The sequence below is a fragment of the Kwoniella bestiolae genome, chromosome 1 (genome assembly GCF_000512585.2).
Source record: "Kwoniella bestiolae CBS 10118 chromosome 1, complete sequence".
Taxonomy (NCBI): domain Eukaryota; kingdom Fungi; phylum Basidiomycota; class Tremellomycetes; order Tremellales; family Cryptococcaceae; genus Kwoniella; species Kwoniella bestiolae.
The window spans coordinates 1,224,436-1,242,645 of NC_089241.1; the positions used below are offsets into that span (position 1 = coordinate 1,224,436).

The 18,210-nt window shown below is 47.1% G+C and overlaps 8 protein-coding genes across 8 annotated transcripts; 4 read left to right on the forward strand and 4 right to left on the reverse strand.

Annotated features, from left to right (window-relative positions):
• Positions 1 to 116: 116 nt before the first annotated feature.
• On the reverse strand, positions 117 to 4,148 carry I302_100461 (uncharacterized protein; the record flags this gene model as incomplete). The annotated part of the gene is made up of 12 exons (XM_065869084.1): positions 117 to 153; positions 216 to 328; positions 427 to 593; positions 666 to 792; positions 891 to 1,154; positions 1,230 to 1,711; positions 1,781 to 2,652; positions 2,707 to 2,865; positions 2,980 to 3,377; positions 3,554 to 3,724; positions 3,852 to 3,908; positions 3,999 to 4,148. The coding sequence occupies 12 exons, from the start codon at positions 4,146 to 4,148 to the stop codon at positions 117 to 119; spliced, it is 2,997 nt and encodes a 998-aa protein (XP_065725156.1).
• Positions 4,149 to 4,581: 433 nt separating this feature from the next.
• Positions 4,582 to 7,329, reverse strand: I302_100462 (tryptophan-tRNA ligase; the record flags this gene model as incomplete). The annotated part of the gene is made up of 11 exons (XM_019190480.1): positions 4,582 to 4,695; positions 4,781 to 4,867; positions 4,953 to 5,258; positions 5,325 to 5,457; positions 5,517 to 5,600; positions 5,701 to 5,890; positions 5,997 to 6,043; positions 6,107 to 6,226; positions 6,309 to 6,437; positions 6,548 to 6,688; positions 6,836 to 7,329. 11 exons carry the CDS (start codon positions 7,327 to 7,329, stop codon positions 4,582 to 4,584), a joined length of 1,845 nt encoding a protein of 614 aa, XP_019047228.1.
• A 495-nt stretch (positions 7,330 to 7,824) lies between these two features.
• I302_100463 (signal peptidase I) lies at positions 7,825 to 8,922 on the forward strand (the record flags this gene model as incomplete). Its single annotated transcript, XM_019190481.1, has 7 exons — positions 7,825 to 7,872; positions 7,996 to 8,105; positions 8,175 to 8,273; positions 8,433 to 8,483; positions 8,540 to 8,653; positions 8,747 to 8,783; positions 8,848 to 8,922. 7 exons carry the CDS (start codon positions 7,825 to 7,827, stop codon positions 8,920 to 8,922), a joined length of 534 nt encoding a protein of 177 aa, XP_019047229.1.
• A 457-nt stretch (positions 8,923 to 9,379) lies between these two features.
• Positions 9,380 to 10,155, forward strand: I302_100464 (uncharacterized protein; the record flags this gene model as incomplete). The annotated part of the gene is made up of 4 exons (XM_065869085.1): positions 9,380 to 9,387; positions 9,474 to 9,552; positions 9,718 to 9,762; positions 9,949 to 10,155. 4 exons carry the CDS (start codon positions 9,380 to 9,382, stop codon positions 10,153 to 10,155), a joined length of 339 nt encoding a protein of 112 aa, XP_065725157.1.
• Positions 10,156 to 10,664: 509 nt separating this feature from the next.
• Positions 10,665 to 11,159, forward strand: I302_100465 (uncharacterized protein; the record flags this gene model as incomplete). The annotated part of the gene is made up of 2 exons (XM_065869086.1): positions 10,665 to 10,913; positions 11,052 to 11,159. The coding sequence occupies 2 exons, from the start codon at positions 10,665 to 10,667 to the stop codon at positions 11,157 to 11,159; spliced, it is 357 nt and encodes a 118-aa protein (XP_065725158.1).
• A 275-nt stretch (positions 11,160 to 11,434) lies between these two features.
• On the forward strand, positions 11,435 to 12,718 carry I302_100466 (uncharacterized protein; the record flags this gene model as incomplete). The annotated part of the gene is made up of 1 exon (XM_019190483.1): positions 11,435 to 12,718. One exon carries the CDS (start codon positions 11,435 to 11,437, stop codon positions 12,716 to 12,718), a length of 1,284 nt encoding a protein of 427 aa, XP_019047231.1.
• Positions 12,719 to 13,086: 368 nt separating this feature from the next.
• On the reverse strand, positions 13,087 to 14,376 carry I302_100467 (uncharacterized protein; the record flags this gene model as incomplete). The annotated part of the gene is made up of 1 exon (XM_019190484.1): positions 13,087 to 14,376. One exon carries the CDS (start codon positions 14,374 to 14,376, stop codon positions 13,087 to 13,089), a length of 1,290 nt encoding a protein of 429 aa, XP_019047232.1.
• A 1,447-nt stretch (positions 14,377 to 15,823) lies between these two features.
• Positions 15,824 to 18,066, reverse strand: I302_100468 (uncharacterized protein; the record flags this gene model as incomplete). Its single annotated transcript, XM_019190485.1, has 15 exons — positions 15,824 to 15,870; positions 15,940 to 15,975; positions 16,039 to 16,115; positions 16,178 to 16,249; positions 16,359 to 16,528; positions 16,591 to 16,607; positions 16,669 to 16,741; positions 16,817 to 16,890; positions 16,968 to 17,044; positions 17,160 to 17,210; positions 17,297 to 17,326; positions 17,414 to 17,522; positions 17,596 to 17,658; positions 17,730 to 17,814; positions 17,896 to 18,066. 15 exons carry the CDS (start codon positions 18,064 to 18,066, stop codon positions 15,824 to 15,826), a joined length of 1,152 nt encoding a protein of 383 aa, XP_019047233.1.
• Between the last annotated feature and the right edge of the window lie 144 nt (positions 18,067 to 18,210).

Sequence of the window (18,210 nt, forward strand, 5' to 3'; positions counted from 1 at the left end):
TATGTCTTGTCTACAAAGAGTCTGTTGGATTATGCAGGAAATGTGAAGTGGAAGAGTTAACGTCATTACTGTATATCACCATGCTATTCTACTTCTCTCCCTCATCTACACCTACTCTAATTCTGCAAATCTTCGGCATCGTACTGTTCGTTCCTGCAATTACAATTCACACATCAGCTTATGTGCCTCGTAGATTCGAAAACTATCCCACTCACTTCTTCAAAATCACCAATCCCTCCAGAACAGATTGATAAGGGAAGAACTCGTTTGTACCCAACTCTGCTCTTTCTCCGGTACCGATCCGAACAGGCGATTGATGAGTTTGGAACTATACCACGAAATATTAGCAATCGGTCACATGTCACTACAAAGTTGAGGTATAGGGCATATATGCCCGGAAACAACATAGAGGTGAAAGTTACTCACCCCACTGATACCATGTCTCGTACCGGCCAACCCAATCGTATTGACCGCCTGTCCAACTCGCACAGTAACAGGTTTCTCTTCCAATTCTTCATCCAGCGTGATAAGGAATTGCGGATACATGGCCGTGACCAGCCAGTACAACTGCCAGTGGTGTTTGTCGAGTACGACTATTCGCGAAAATACTCAGCTTGTGCCTCACTCCGGGCAGGGAAAGATGCGAAGACTAGCTGGGAACTTACACTTCCTAGCATCCGTGAACGACACGATGGTAGCCAACAGCCCAGCGACAGCCGTCCTGCTCATCACTTGTCCATCGTTGAAGTACGGGTTAATTCCGATCGTACCTTTACCCAAATGTACGAGGCCCTAAAATCATTCAATCAATAGTCAGTCTCTCTCCAACTCATGACCGGTCCCCTTGAGGAGAAGCACGACAATGGTACATAATGGATGGGCAAACCCACCTGAGCAATCCTAACCATGAAGAAACAATCCGCCTCCTTGGCATAATACGTAGCCAGCCCTCTCAACATCTGAGCCAATCTCGCGTTATTCGTTCCAGCGCCTACAAGACCCATCGCAAAGATCGCATTGATAGCCACGTCGAGATCAGAGTCATGCGAGTATTTGGACAGAGTATCAAGGATGGATAGTTGAGGGTTGGAAGCTGATATGAGACCGAGAGCGAGGGGAACGGATTTTCGAATAACGGGATCACCGTATGTCATCTGTGTGATTCCAACATCATAACATATCAGCTACATTGTATGAGAAGGTTTTTGTCAACATGTAAGCAGACTCACCAGATGTTGGAATTGCCTCAAAGCCATTTCAGCACCGACATCCTCACCCATGGCTATCAACGCTATACCGATAGTAGCGAATGCTTGGTATTTGAGTGAATCGACCTTGTCCTTGTCCTCCTTATCTTTATCTTCTGTTTCTCCTTCAGTAGCGGAAGAAGCACTGGCCTCACCAGCAGCGGGAGCAGTGATAGGCTGAGCAGTAGATTCTCCAGACATGTTGACATCCCCCTCAGCATCAGCTACGGCAGCGGCGGCAGGTCCTTCTCCCTCAGCAGATACAGGTGCGGCATCACCGTTAGGAGTTTCCTTCTTTGGTTTCTCAGCATGCTCAGCACAGAGGTGTAACATCTGCTGTACCTTGAGCACATTCCCGGTACCGGCGTACGCACAAACGTCGACGATGGTTTCGGCAATGGAGGCGATGGGGTGTTCGATGACTTTGAGAGTAGCGACGGTGGGTTCTGAATCTTCTTGGGTGGCTGTGAAGGATAAATGATGTCAGCTATACCTTTCAAGTCCATGATACTGGGTCAAGCTGGAAAGCTCACCTAAGAAGATCAGACCCAACCCTAAACAGATGAAGACAGTCCATTCCGAAGCCAGCTGAGCTTCCTCCCTCTCCATCATAGTCTGTAAGATCGCACTTGCAATCTCACCATCACCCGATCCCACAAAGACGAAACCAAGTGCCAAAGCAGCCATAGCGGCAACTTCCATCGTGTTCGTCTCATCCGCAACGTGGGGTAACAACTTCTCCGCTATATCCTTTCTACCCGATCCAGCATACGCTATACCCAGACCATTGATCGCACTGAGCTTGAGGGATAAGCTCTTGCTGTCTACATGTTCTTCCAGTAAGGCATACGCTAAATCCGACTCTGTCCTGATACCAGCGTGGAAGATTCCTGTAGCCAAAAGCGCACCAGCTTTGATATGTTCTTCAGGCGAATAGGTGTATTTGTCGATATGATCTATACCGGATTCGGTGTCCCATAATAAACTCAATCCAACAGATGCAGTGGCGGACATCATGCCGTGGTCTTTGTTCTTGTAGATCCAACTTTGCCCTTCAGCAGCATTGACCATGAGTTTCTCGTTACCGAAACCAGCATTGACAAAGGCGTTGACAAAGGTAGAAGCGAGATTCTGTCTTGCGGAATCGGCAGTCTGTGTAGTTCGGTTGGGTTCCAAGTGCGATTTGTAAATATCTTCTAAAGCTCTAGGTTCTTCTACACCAACGGCTTTACCAAAGTTCTTGAAGTGCGTGGAAAGTTTGACATTGCCAAGACAGTCAAGTACGTCTTCTTCCTGAGTGGGTGCCTGCTCCTCCTCTTCCGATTCTGTACCTTCGGCAGTGTGCACCCAGTGAAGTGGTATTTGAGCTCGAGCAAGGAAGTAGGCGAGTTGTTTCTTCATAACTCTATAGTACATCGTCAGCTAAAAGTCATCAGGTGATGATGAAACAACAACTTACGGGTTTTTGGGAGCCTCAAAGTATTGTCGGATGAGAGAAGGACTGTTGAGTCTGACAGCGAGAGCGATAGCTTCGGGATATCGATCATATTTGGCGTAAATTTTAGATGCGGTTTCCAAGAAAGCCGAGTCATCAGGTGGGACAAGAAGTGGTACGCAGCTGACCCCCGGAGCATCGTCATGTTAGCCTCCCCTAGATCATCCTCATCATTCTCCAGACTTGGGAGTACAGGTGGAAGGCTGATCCAGGATTGGAAAAAGAATGATAACCCACCTAACCATATATCTACAAACCCTCTCAAAGTTCTTGTCATCCGTCACCTCAACGATATCCTGGATATTCTCCAACTCCAACAGAATATCCACCGCGTCCGCCTCGGCATTATGCTTAAGGAAGAACGTGACCAATTCCAATGATAATGTTTTTAGTTGTTCGGTGGTATATTTCAAACCTTCAGGTTTATCTATTCCACCCAGGTCCGTGTCCAACTCGCTGGCATAGTTCGAATTGTACTCTTCACCCAGCTCTGCCGCCAGGTGTCTGACGTATTCGTGTCCCCATAGACCAGGGGCTTCAGTTGTGCCGGAGAGTAATCTGTAGAAAAGGGTTTCACGCTTGCCGGTGTCGGAGTAGGTCATCGCTAATACGGAGAGGATGGAGGCGAGGAGGGACTGAGCGTAGAATAAGAACACGTTAGCTCGATCCGACGTTGAGCGAATTATCTGCCTTTTTCATTCTGGGGGCCAAATAATATACGGAATAGTAGATGTATAGGAAAGAGACCCGATGAATCATGCGAGTTGAATATCAAGTAACATTTCATCCGAACGAGAAAGTGACAACTCACTCTCTGCTCTTTCAACCCCTCATCCCATCCATCCCTAATCTTCCCCATCTCCTCGTAAAACGGTCTAAGGAACTTCAAAGGCTTAGGCACAGACGTCATTGAGCTCGTGGATGTTCGAATCAACGTTCGGAGCGATTCCAATGCTGGGAGGTAGAGGTTTGTGTCGGGTTCCTATGGGGTCAAACGAAAATCAGCTTCGTTACACTCATACCCCCAATGTACAACATTGCCTAGACAAAGCGGTTCTACCCTCTGTATCTTGGATATATTTCTACAAGAGAGGAGGTGAGGTACCCACCTTTAATCGCTGTACCAACATCTCCAATTCAGCTTTCAACTGCAGATCCTCCTCGCTCTACATACAAAACCAATCATTAGCTCGGGACCACCTCAATCATCTCCCAATGAACAGCAATGTGAAACGTTTGGGAGGCGGCGGACATACCATATCAGCCACATCATCTTCTTTCCCATCATCCTTCCCCTTCCCCTTGACATCCCCATTCCCGTTGGGTTGAGGCTTATCTTGATCCTTCTTCTCGGGGTCGGTGGAGGGGACGGCAATGTCGAAAGTTGGTCGATCGGGCTCTGACATTGTGTATTGACGATGAGGGTAGTGAGAAAGAGCGAAAGATGTAGGATGTAGGATATAGTTTCAGCTGTGTTATAGGGTTCTTGATATACAGCTGAGTGCACTTGTACTTGTACTTGTGATATATGTTTGAGTAATAGATGGAATCATCATTGACTTTTGTCATCATCCTCTCTCATCGTTGAACGCGTATGTGCTGCTATGTGTCATACTTAATCCACAAACACGTGGCATCCTCGGAATTAATCTCAATGTGGCACCATCGTACCCTTGACCATGGGCCAGCATGCACTTCAAGGACAGAGAGATTGTGAAGTATAATCTATATGCATCAATATCGTATAAAAGTATAATCAAGCATATCGTCTGGATCTATCTATATATATGTATGAATCTGCATTCCCTTCTCCTTCTTTGCATCTTATTTAAGCCCCATTCATGCCGCAGGAGCAGCTTCAACAGCTTCTTCCTTGGGTTTAGGTCGAGGATCAATCTTCCTCGTTGAATTTTGGAAGTACGCAAGTTTCTCATCGGTCACTTCGGCTCGGTTCTGGGGGATCACATCGTGTCAGCTCTCATCCTCCTGTTCTCATCGGTCATGAAAGCTGAGAGTCTCTGGTAGAATCTACACTCACCTTCTGGAATTCCGCCACGACCTCCTGGAGCTTCTCAATACAAGCAGCCTTCATCTCTGATGTACTGAGCGTACCAGCTCGGTATTCCTATCACATCCATCAGTACAATCCTCACGCATCTCAGACACCATAAAGAGGATCGAAGGACGGATGAAATAGCGGTCCAACTCACCTTAGCCAACTTCTCCATCTTCTCATCACTCTCCTCGAAGAAACCCAAATACTGATACGCAATATCCACGTCGGGATTCCCTCCAAACTGCTTGTGCAGTTCCTGCGAAGCACCACCACCAGAGAACGCATGAGACTTGATCTTCTTGGCGATCTTCTTGGCATCGTCAGTCATGAAGATGGCGGTGTTCTCCTTCGAAGCGGACATTTTGGTTCCTGCTCCCTGGAGGGCTGGGAGGAATTTGGAGTGGAGAAGGGCAGGTTTCTTGTAATGCAATTTATCGGCTGCGTCTCGAGTGAGAAGGAACTATCCACCACGCATAATTGTCAGCTACAGCTCGTTTATCAGGGGAAAACGTGAATGACAGCTCACATAGGGATCTTGGTCAATCGCACAGGGGATCAAAGCTGGGATATCATCTCGAGTACCGAAGATCTGAGGGAACGAGTTGGAGAACGAGGGTGTAGCTTGGACGGCGGCGAAGTGGAACATTCCGATGTTGTCGCTGCGCCAATACAGATTGGTCGGTTAAAAGTGAAAGCAATTGAGGTTCAGCTGACTCACGAGTCGGTGAATCCAAAGACATTCCTACTTTGACTCTGAGTAACGGTCTTAGCCATAAGCACGACATTCTCGTAGAAAGCTCCGCTGTGAAACCAAGGCCGAATGTTAGCTATTTATTTTTGAGGTTCAACACCGAATACACAGCTAAGTCTTCCTCGTATAGAAGAAGGGCATCTCCACTCACCCGACATTAGCCAAATCAGAGAAAATAAATGTCTTCTCCGGTATGAACCCGCACGCAATGATATCCCTGATATTATCTTGACCCATCTTCTTGTAATGTCTCAGCAGATCAAGAGGCTTCTTCCCCTTGATCTTCTTCATGAGCTCCGCTTGTTTCTTAATATCTCGCTCGAGGAGGTATTTCTCGTCGTCTAGTATCAAGTGGTGAATTCAGTTCATGTGGACCATAGTCGTGACCGAAGTCGAAGAGCAACAGAGTAAAACAAAAGGTGTGATGAGTCAGGAGACAAAACGTACCAGTCACTTGAATGACGAGAGGAACGTTGAACACTCGTTGCAAGTACCTATGGAACTTCCGTCAGCTATCGAATGCCAGAAACATGGCAGGATATAAATAGCTAACTCACGCAGTGAACATAAAGGGAATCAAATGACCCATATGCATCGAGTCACTCGAGGGACCTCTACCGGTATAAAGGTAGAAAGGCTGCCCTTTCTCGTATCGATCAAGAATCATGTTGAAATCACTAAGTCCGATTACAGCAAGTCAGCTCGTTCACAGGGCGAAGTAGAGCTGAAGGGAAGGGAAGGAAGAATTCCGAGACATACCGATGAGAATAGAAAGTACCTCTCCTCAATAATGGATGGGGTTTCTCGCCAGTCAACCTTTCAAATCTATCTAATAACTCTTGCGAGATGAGGGTAGCTCCAAATCGTTTAGTGAGTTTGTCGTAGTCGCTACGTGAAGGAAAGAAAACGGATCAGCAAGGACTCGATTATGCGCGCAGGGACAATCGTTCCATAGTCTGTGCAATTCATTTGCCAGATAAGAGTAGAAAACAACTCACATTCCGAGATCCTTTCCCTCGGCATCAACCTCACCTTCCACATCGAAAGGCGTGACCTTCTGCTCCTTAGCTACGGTGTGTGATGAGGAGGAAGGTTCGGGTGTTTCTGGGATGGTTGGTGTCCTTGGGACAGCGGCGTCGCTATATACATCATCAACTTCCGTCAGCTCACCACATCACTTCAGAACAACATAGTATCCCATGAGCCAGAGCAGATAGACAACATCAAAAAGTAGAGGAGTGATGTATATTCGAAGGTAGACCTAGTACAATAGAACATATACTCACGCCCTAGAGGTATGTCGACTATGAGTCATCCTCCTAGGTTCCTTAACAGCTTCCGGCACCTCATCATCCAATTTCACCTTATCCCAATCCTCAGGCGATACCCCCTGTTTCCCCTTCTCCGAGCCTTCGACATTCTGCTCATCATTGGGTCCAAAGATCCGCTCAGGTTGAGGAAGTTTCATCTCCGACAAAGTCGTACTGAGTTGTTCGGAAACACTCTCCGACCTTGCCTTTCGTCTAGCAACAGTAAGAGCCTCGGGTTCAGGACCTGATATATCACCTGTATCGTCCGTCCCTACAGGCGAGAACAGGGAGTTCCCACTCAACGCGCTGTTTGGTCCAGCATCGCCTGAGAGGGGGGATTTGGGGTTGGTAGTGGGTAGAGTGAGTTTGAGACCACTGGGAGCGGGGAGATCGAGTTTGGATAGTTCCGTGGCGATTGATCCGGGGGTCATGGCTCCTGATTTGGAGGGTTGGTCGGGTGTTAATGACATTTTGTTGGACTTGGGTAGCTGTTTGGTTTTTGGTAGAGAGGAGAGTGATGGTAAGGCCTTGTACAGTCTGTGTGCAAGACGCATATGCGGTGAGTGGTAAGGAAGGAGGAGGAGAAAAGGTTGATTAGGTTGGATTAATTAGGTTGATGGATTCAACGTGAGTCAGAGATACCTAGTATCGTGGGATGATCGAAATGTAAAGTGACGTGGAATTAAAGTGACAAAAGATAAGGGGAAGGTGACACGTGGCTGTTATCAGTTGATGACAGGAACACGTCTATTGACGTTTAGCTTAGAGACGTGGATGAATGAATGACATGATGATGCATGAACAAAGAACTGACGTTGAAGATGATGTTACTTGGTGCATAGATACTTGATCTCACTCAACATCACAGTAAGGTAACAGCTACAGTAAACACCTGAGCAGAAGACGGCAAGATCCATCCCACTTCCCATCGCCCAAAACACTCCTGGTAGATACACGGGCTCAAGATGTTCTCAAACGAAATAGCTCGTCTGAGGACCTTGGGTGTCCAAGGGGTGAGTCGAGCTACTGGCTGCATATACAGAATTGAACAACCAGCTGATTGAAACATCTTGTCTATCCTTTTTCACCTCCGCTCACGTCTATTACCACACTCCTATGTTCATGCATTCCCACAGCTCCTCTTCCAAGCCCTCAACCTCCTGACCGTAATCTCCTCCGGCCTAATGATGTGGAAGGGATTATGCCTAATTACAAATTCAGAATCACCAATCGTCGTCGTTCTCTCGTACGTCTCCCCTCTGTCAGATCCAACCCCGGCAGTGTAAGTTGACATATCTGTATGTGATGCAATTAGCGGCTCAATGGAACCTGCCTTCTATCGAGGAGATATATTATTCTTGACTAATCCTGCGGAGGTACCGTATGAGATTGGGGATATAACGGTGTATAAGATGTGAGTGTGGACTTTTTTCGCTGGATCCGCTCGACACATCATAGTCACCTGGATGAGGGATTTGCGTGACAACATTTCATTCGCATCTTTCTCTACCATCCATCAAATATCACGAAAATTGTCAATCACAACGACCCTATGCTGATGTGAGAGTCACAGCCCCGGCGCAGATATACCGATAGTCCACCGAGTAATCGAATCGCACATCTCGTGAGTATACCTCTATCCATTAGGGAAGTTTGAAGCTAACTCATCGACATAAATAGGAATACCACCCAGCTCTTACTTACTAAAGGGGATAATAACCCCGGAGACGATATAACGCTGTATAACGGTATAGAGTGGATAGAGAGGAAACATATCATAGGGAAGGTGAGAGGGTGAGTACGAGTATCCCACACTAGCTGGACTCCAGTCTTTCATTGAGATGAGGGGGGTTCATGTAGCTGATCGGTGATCTATGTGGATGGTAGGTTCCTGCCGTACATAGGATACGTGACTATAGCTATGGTAAGTCATCTTTTAGATACCCAACAGTTGAGGTTGAGTTGAGCTGATAATCGTACAATGGCAGAACGACTTCCCTCAGCTCAAATACGCCTTGTTAGGCTGTGTAGGACTGGTGATGCTCATACAGCAGGAGACGTAGTATCAGGATGTTTGTACATACATATGCATGTTACTATATACTATGCTTCGTCTCGTGTGCGCATGCTATTCAGGCTGAATAGATAGCAGTAGGGAGTAAGTATAGATGAAGGTGACGGGATGATGCCACTATAGTGGAGGCAGGGAGGGTGTCGCGTGTAAGCTGGCCAGCAATAAGGTTAACTCTTGAGCCACACGGATTTAACATTGTTGACAACTTGGTTGTAAAGTACATCAACTTCCCGTCTTCTCTTGGCCCATCAACTTATTTCGCACATATCATATATCTTCAATTCATACATACATCGATACCCTGGAAAGCGGTAGCATAGATATCCTACAAGAACGGACAGTACAGAGCAGCGAAAAGACCCCAACGACTAGACTTCACGCTCTCACGGATTCCCCCATCTCCGACATCCCACACCACCTTCATATCTACTTTACTGCCATTCATCATGCCTAGGTGAGCTCTACTACCATCCTCGATAATTCGGTGATCCGTATTATATACAGTTGGTCAACTGACCACCTGTGCTATGCGATGTACAGCGCCGCCGACCAGACACTCGAGAATCAGAATGAGGAGGAATTGAATTCGTTGCATAGTAAGATCAAGTCGTTGAGGTCTGTAAGTGCATCTTCCTATCCTGTCATAACTCAAGGAGTGACAGGCAGCAGAAAAGAGTCCAAAGAACGACGGAAGACATGGAGGTTGAAGAGCGGGGCTGGCTAGTGGAATCATTATGAAGAAGGTGTGATAAAGTCTTCAGATCCTATGCTGATGGGTGTGTAGGTCACGATTGATATTTTAGATGATGCGAATAGACAGAATGATCAGGTGAGTCTCCTTTACCAATCTAGCTCAAATCCTACACTCTGCTCGAGGATAGCTGACTCATTGTATGTGTTGTGTAATCATAGCTCGATAGAACAGTACGTTGCATCAATTCATCTTCCCACACACTGATCAATCAACCCTCATGCCCCCATCCTCTCTCACCGTGCTAACCCCACCCCAACCCAGACCAACTCATTCACCTCCTTCGCCTCCTCCCTCTTCTCCACCTCGCGCCATCACTCCCGAACCATGGCGTCCACCTCGACATTACGACAATACCGAACTATAGCCTATATCGTAGGGGCTATAGTGGTTTTTTGGCTGATCATGAAATTATGGAGGAGTGGGCCGAGCTCAAGTTCAAGTCCGCATGTCATTGAACCAGAGTACTAGTTCACTGTAGATAGATAAGCTAGGTGGGTGGGGGAAATGGGAGATAAGGTCTCTAGGTTATGTCAGTTTACCTCGAGGTATGAGCGATAGGTTAGGGATGAAACGAGATTCACCAGAGATTCACATCCAAGCTAGGGGGGTGTATGTTGTATATGTGTTTTATATGTGTTCTGATCTGTATATGCATTTAAGATATATTGCAAGCTATTCCGTCTTTGATGAGGTGTCCTACCATGTTAGTGATGTTTGGGGTTGATGGTCCGTGCGTTGATGTTGTTGCTATACGCTGTTTACCCGGCGGTACAAGGGATCTACGCAGACATTTCAACCTGTTACCAATAAATTTTACCATCAGATAAAGGGTAATCTCTCATCATTCTCATCGTCTGTTCTCTTATCTTCTTCATTACAATGTAGATCCACATGTTCTAGAATCACCTGAACAACAAGAGACTAAAGCGGATGTCGAAAATTTTCGTCATTCCTACTCCGCCCCTCACCCCCATATCATGCACCAATCCCACCTCACAGTTAATGGCGCAGAGGATGTCGACGGAGAGAAAGATGGGAAGAAAAATAAACATATATATACGATGAGTCTAGCATCATTATCTCGCCATTCTTTTCATCTTGACAAAGTACATGATACCTCTACTACCCCTACTTCATCGTCACCTACCACGCCGCGACCCAAAGTTGAAAAGCCAGAAGAGACAAGGACACATAAGATGAAATCTAGGAGTTTTGCTGATTTAGCTGTGAGTTGAGTTACGGCATACGTCGGTGGAGGGTGTCCACTTTGGTTGTGTTGATATCACACTTGATCTGCATGATCTCCCATTTACCTCCCGCATGCAGGTCATTATAGATGCTGAGCCACCTATGCACTTACGTAGGAAGTATTCGGTTTCGCGAATAACTTTGCAAGACCCTCGAGTAGATTACAGGACGTCGTATCCAGGCCTAAATCTAGTGCCAGTCTGGAGAGGAGGTCTTGTGAGTGATGAGTTCGGTATATCTTGTAATCCCTACCGTCGTATATACACATCATCACCTGTTCAGAACATACTCTAAGTGGATGACGGCTAATCCACCGCCAGCTCTAGCATACACCAAAAGACACTATGTCCCTCATCACCTCCCCACAAACGTTATCATCCGTATCCTTTCCTTCTGCTCCGACAACGTCCTCTTCCGCTGTCTATCCGTATCGAGACTGTTCTTTAGTCTGGCAGGAACGATCCTCTACCAGCACATCACCTTCGAGTCACCCAAAGACATGTGGGACAAGCTGGTAGGCTCGACGCTGTTATACGAAAATACCACTGGCAAGATAGCGATCGGCAGAAGGAGGTTCAAGGATCGTTTATTAAGACATACACAAACTATAACACTCCATTCTCACGGGGACGACGATGATCAAGATACCGACGAGGAGGAGGAACAAGAAGATTATTTCGGTAATTTGAAGAAATTATCTATCCTCTCGCATACGCACTCACGAAACTCCTCTTCATCCTCTATATTCTCATTTGGCAAGAGGTCAACCCCAAGTACACCAATCATCATCACTCCCCCCGCACCACAACCAATCATCCCACCCTCATGTCCTCCTGTACCTCTCAACGGGGTTATGCCCCGCCTATCGACCTTGCGAATCATCCTAGCAGATGCGTACGATTATCATCTCCTGTTCTGCCCTCGATTCGGCTCAGCATGTCCATTACTAGAAGGATTAGAGCTAGATAAATTGATCATAATCGGTGCGAGGTCGCCCTTGGTAGTTCTGCCAACAGCATTTCCAGCTACAACTATCGAAACGAATTCGCCCATGGGTCTAACACCCAACACCTCAAGGAGAAATACACCCACGACTACTTCCCCTGCTTTACCCACCCCTCCTCTCGGTGCACCAACCAACACGACCAAAATCAAGTCTTCTGGAGGTCTTCCCATCGGTTTATCTGAACTTACCGTTATTCTTCCTACTGGACGATCATACGATTCAAAGGATTATGAAGGGTATCATAATATATTCCACTACAAGAAGACTTTGGAAAGTATCTCAAAACTTACGATCGTATTTCTCACTTCAATCAACCACGCCCAATCTCAGCAGACAAAATCAGATCGAACGAATGGTTATGATCGAGGGCAGGATAGATCACTCTGGCAAGTAGCCTTCTACTCTTCGCGAACCTACAACCCCACCTGGACATCCTACCTCTGCCTAGCAGAAGACCTAGCGAAAGCCTGTCTTGCAGTCCCACTTGAAACTCAAATTGAGATAGTGGGCATCGAGAATATAGATGGCGAGCTTCTGAACATGGGTATAAACACTTTGAAGGAACGGGGTAAATCCGGGAGGATCATGCAGGAAAGGATCCAACGGCAGATCGAAGTTGGACTTATAGCGAGTAATAGGGAATGCAATGTTGGGGTTAAGGGACGGGGTCTTGTGTTTAGGGAGTTGGGGGAGTGGTTGGAGAAGGATGGGAGGAGGGAGTTGGGGGAGGAGGGGTTGAAGGAGTTGGGGAAGGAGGGGTACAGGGAGTTCAAGTAAAGTGATCAGGGTGAGAATGAGGGAAGACGCGAATAAATGTTGTTGTGTATATTGTCGTGATCTCTGTGAATGATATGTTAATTCGGAAATAGAATATAGATATCTGTATATATTACTGTAGACTTTGTGGAAATGGACACTCGCATATTGCCTCGCGGGGATTCAGCGTAACTATGAACTGCTCAGAGAGATGCATCATTCTGAAGCCACCGAGTCAAAGACCTAGAGAAGAGAAGGGTATGCATATCCACCTACATAACGAGCAAAACGGACATGTCCGTGCATGATGAGTCACTCTATTCACCCAAGTTGAAAGAGGAAAGAGGGATCCATTCACGTCCGCCAAATCATTCATCCCAAAATCCCGACTATAGAGTCGTCGGCACACTGCGGGTCGCCTGTGCACCGGTCAAAATGCTTGCGGGTCGTTCGGAAGGGGGCATATAGCTTCCTTCGAGGGTATTCAAAATGGTGTAACCGGCAAGGGCAATGATGGTGTCCCTCATTTCAGATACATTGACGCCACAGTCGGTCGGGGAACCGATGACGCGGAAAGTATGTTTCGTCCCGGTGCCTCCATCGTCAACAACGGGTTTTTTTAGGATGTTGAGTGCCTCGAGATATTCATCGTCTAGAGCCCCGAGCATCGCTTCCGAATCGTACGGTACGTTCTTCGTCACTTGTTGCATGAGACTGAGGTAATCGCTCAGGTACTCTGTATATTCTTCTTTACTCATTTTGGACTTATCCTGCTGTGACCATCTGCTCAATAATTCCTGCTTCACCTCTGACGCTCTCTCGTCATCTAACACCGTTTTGAACTTCATGAGTAGGTCGAGTGTGAATTTCTTGGTGAACAGTCGGCCATCGTTAAGAGTATCGAACAGCTGGATGGCATCGACGCTGTTCGAAATCTCATGCAGGAACTGAGCACCCTTGTGACCGGTTTCGGCCAGTTCGGATACAAAGGGAGGTTCGATCGCGCAGGCGGTGGCGGCGAACTTGGTGTAAATGTCAGTGAGGATCTCGTAGTCTTGTGCTTGTTTGAAAAGATCTTCCGACGCGGTGATATGGTAGAATGCGTTCCGAGCATCTCCATCCGGATACTTTCGACCATCTGGTCCCGTCTTGGCGCCACTCTGTAGGATGATCTTCTTGGTGAACTGACGGAACCTCGGGCCAAGCTCGGGATCGTTCATAATGGAATGAATCGTCTGAGCACCGGTAGTGACGACAATCTTACCATCCCGCTTCTCACGTTCGAGCTTGTCGTAGAATCGTGAAAAAGCAGTTTTGTGATCAATGGGCTCGAGGTTTCGGACCTCTGAACCTCGAATGTCAGTGTCGACCTGATGCCATCGTTGCCATTCGGTGTTCGGATCAGTGCTCAGCATCATTTTTAGACGGGTGTTGATGAGCTCCAGTCGTTCCGGGTCCGGATCATTGGGATCGTACTCCTCCAAACCGTAACTGATGGGTAAATCGGGCTTACCGAGACTTGCCATGAATCCTCTCAAGACAGAGACGTTATGTTTCGCCTGAAAGCCAGTCGTGGTGATACCTGAAGCCTCGATCGCGCCGAGACTGTCCAGCCCTGCATATATGATGGACGCCAAAAGGTCGTCATGGTCCGCCATCTTGTCATCCCCGCCGTCCATGATCAACGAGACATAGCCGGGAAATAAACCTCTTGCAGCACGCCTGGCTGAGACGGCCTTGATTTTATCGATGATCGCTTGATACTCTGGTAGTAGCGCCTTGCGATCTTCAGTGAAGATGCTATTCGGAAAACAAGTTTCACCGATACTGCTGCTGTTTGTGTGAGATTGGACTTGTCATTGAACAATGTGCAGAGAAAGGTCTGCAACTTACGAAAATTGCGATCGCGTCATGTTGTGCCACAAAAGATTCTATCGCTTTTCTTATATTTACGAGCAAATTGAAGAAAATATGTATAAAAGGACGATTGGTAAGTTATTAGAACAGATGATGGAGATGATTATAGAAAGAAAACGTGAAAATGCATGCCAAACCCCACACCCTTTTATACTTTTACACATCCAGGATGAGTAGCTAAGGCGATGCCGGGATAGAACAGAAGGCTGTGCATGTCCTTTGACAAGTGACCCCTTTGAGTCTCGGCCGCCCATCCCGTCTATCCTTTGTGTGGTTACATCATAACACTGGTACGCCATTCTGGAACCATCATGACACAGTGTCGTTCTCTCTCCGATTTCCCTCTGACCACACCCCCTTGTAAGCCTGTCCATTGTGCTTGCCTCCCTGTGCCATTCCTCCTGAGCAGCCGGCGAGGGTACGAACGAGATCTCCTTTAGACACTTCGATCCGGCCAACAACTCCTGAGCACCAACCCTCGTCATAGAGACGAGACAATGAGAATTATCGTGGGTGTTGTGCTTCACCCGAAGGTCACTCGCTCCCAAACACTCCGCATCTCTTGGTCGTCATTACACCCTCATACATTCTTCTCGTGTGTCGTTTCAGGTATTCCCGAATCCAGGCCTTGTAACTTGTTTCGCAAGGCAGGTTTGTTACGAGTAACAACCGTGTGATTCGATATTATGACGTGGTGTATGCACCGAGTCTCTCTTGGCAGATTCGAAGTTTTCTCTTCTTTCCTCTGTTACACGTTACAATGCATCTTGGCAGGTTGAAGTGATAAGCTGATGCAATTGGTTGATACGAATCGAATGCGTCGGTACGAGGCCACTTATCTCAAGTAGATTGCCCCTAGGTTCTCGTGATATCCTATGCAGCTTGCCACAGCAGCCGCGCACCGGGAAATGTGGAAGATCTGACCACCTGAGAATGGGCCCTGACTTCACCGTTTCCCTTCATGCTCCCCTCTCCGTTGAGGTGTCGGTGTAGTTATTCAGTGTGAGGACATAGTTTCAGGCTAGCTCTGCAGAGAAGTCTCGAACGGTATCTCAACGAATCGGTGGCACTGGCGAGCGAACGACGTAGGATCTTGGATACAGAGGACAGCACCACGATGGGTCATTCATGCGTGTATATGTACACAACGCTGTACCTACAGGACATCATACAATAGCTGCGAATATAATGTCATCGAATGAGATCCTTCTAGTGAGTGATTAGGCCTTTGCCCTTTAGTTCCTCCCCGCGATCAGCTAAATTTCAAAGCCAGAAATTCAGTACAGCAACACGCTCGCATTCACACCAAGATGATGACTACTCACTGATCGTCCAGGTAAAGCCGAGTCTCTTATATAAAGCTTTGTGTTGAAATCGGCCGGATCAGCGGCAACCGTCTGGCGGTGGCACTCCCGAAAACTTACCTAGGTCCGCTCTGTAATCGTGTCCATCAAGCGAATCACCTTCTAACAAAAGCGAGTCGTGGGTCTGTGGTGGATGACTACTTGTTTGTCAGTACAATCCCATGACAGGATTCCCTGTGTTGGCGTCCGGTCAACTCACTCAATCTTGAAATACTGGTGAGAGAATTGTTCATCCAGGTCCCATGGTACCTGGAAGTCTCCCAGATCGAACCTGTGTACCAATACAAGCTCAGTAAGTGTGCTCTGTGAGATCGCCTCATCGAGCTCTGAAGAGATTGCACATAAATTGGAATGAATGGAGCAAGGTCGGCTGCACCCACTTGATCTCCTTGTTGTCGTATCTCCACAAATCACCCAAAGCAGCGAAGAACCCAATACTCTTGATTGGACATTCGGGCGAGGTGGCATAATCGAGTAAATCTTGCATGAATCCACCTGGTGCTCTGAGACCGACCTCAAGGGCAATCACATTGGGATGGTTTGCGAATGCCTATCGAGAGAGACAAGTCACCCAGGATCAGTGGTACCCCGCATCGATGCAGGAGAACTAACCTTGATTGAATTTAAGGCTGGATCGTGTATCCGCAGCTTAGCATGCGAGCTATGAGGGATAATGAGATTGTCACGTACGATCTGCAACTTGTCTGGTGGGCCAGGGCTCATAGACGGGGATGTACACGGGATTCCCAATTCGCTTGGCATCCTGTATCCAACAAAGTCGGCCATTAGCCCTAGAAGGAGCGACGTAGGTGGAGTGTGGCGTGTCCAGATCACTCACCTGCCACCAAGCTTCTCTCTCCAATTCGTCCGGATGGCCGTACATGTGAACAAAGACTTTCCAAACGCACCATTCTGTGAACAGAGACCTCGCGCATCAGCACGCTATATTGTATGGGAAGGCTTCGGAAAAAGGATCAGGCGCGAATCACCTAATGCAGGTACTCCAGCGGCGTTCTTTCGTTCTTTTATGATGTCGTACATGATTGGCATCGCTTCTTTGCATTTGCTGCGATGTATGCGTCAGTCCAAGTCAGTTCTACAATAATGAGGTCGTGACTGTGGGATGTGACCACCAGGGCAATCCAAAGGTGATAAAAGCGGAAGAAGGAGTTCCCACTCACATGTCCATGCAGAGGACTATATCGAGATTTTCATCCTCGATGAAGTCGAGACTGTTTATAATTATCATATTCACTTACCAATCAGCGCACACATTGCAGCTGGCATGTTAGAAGATATGGATCGATGAATGACTTACAGAGACTTGAGATCCAATACCCCTTGATCGCTTCAGAGGAAAAACGTACCACACCTCAAGAATTAGCTAAATCGAATCGTCACCGAATTTTGGTCAAGATGTTGATGCAAGACTCACCAGATCTTCCCATGCTCTTCCTTCAATTTCAACTTCTCAATACATCCTTTCCAAGGTGTTTCCTCGATTAATGGACTATACCCCTTCCCCGTAAAAGGGGAGTAGGCGTCTGGGAATGTGATCTTCAGTACAGTACTATATCGAATGTGGCACTGACCAAAGACATACAAGAGTCGACTTACCTGATCTTCCGAGATGTTCAGCGATGTTAGTAACCCTCCCCAAAGTGGGATCATGGAACAGCACTGTACAAGCCAACGTTCATCCCAATAATTCAATCCAGTCCAGAGGAAACCTAACCATAGTATAAGCTTACCAGGTACACCATCCGAAGTGAGTCTTATATCAATCTCCACACAGATCATACCATGCTCCACAGCTCTTTTGATCGAACTTCGACTCTATGCACGAGGCATTCCAGGACCCATCAGCGAACCGTTGCCCCTTGAGGGATTCCGTTGTAGCGTACTTTAGCTACTCACATTCTCAGGAACACCATCCCATCTAAAACCCCTATGAGCAGATAGCAAGAAATCGCCCTCCCTGGGATACTTGATCCTTTCTATGAATTGTCTGACATCTCTTGGAGTTTGATCGTGCTTCTTCGGGACTTGATTAACAGCAGGCGCGATATTGGGGGCTTCGTTAGTCATTCTGTGTTGTACAGTATTGTCTGTATCGAGGGTCTGTATGATGCGTTCTTCAAGTCGAAATGTTGGAATTGCCCAATATTTAGTACTCAAAATAGTCTAGAGGGATAGGACGCAGGATCTTGCCCTCGCACTTAAGCTCGAGCT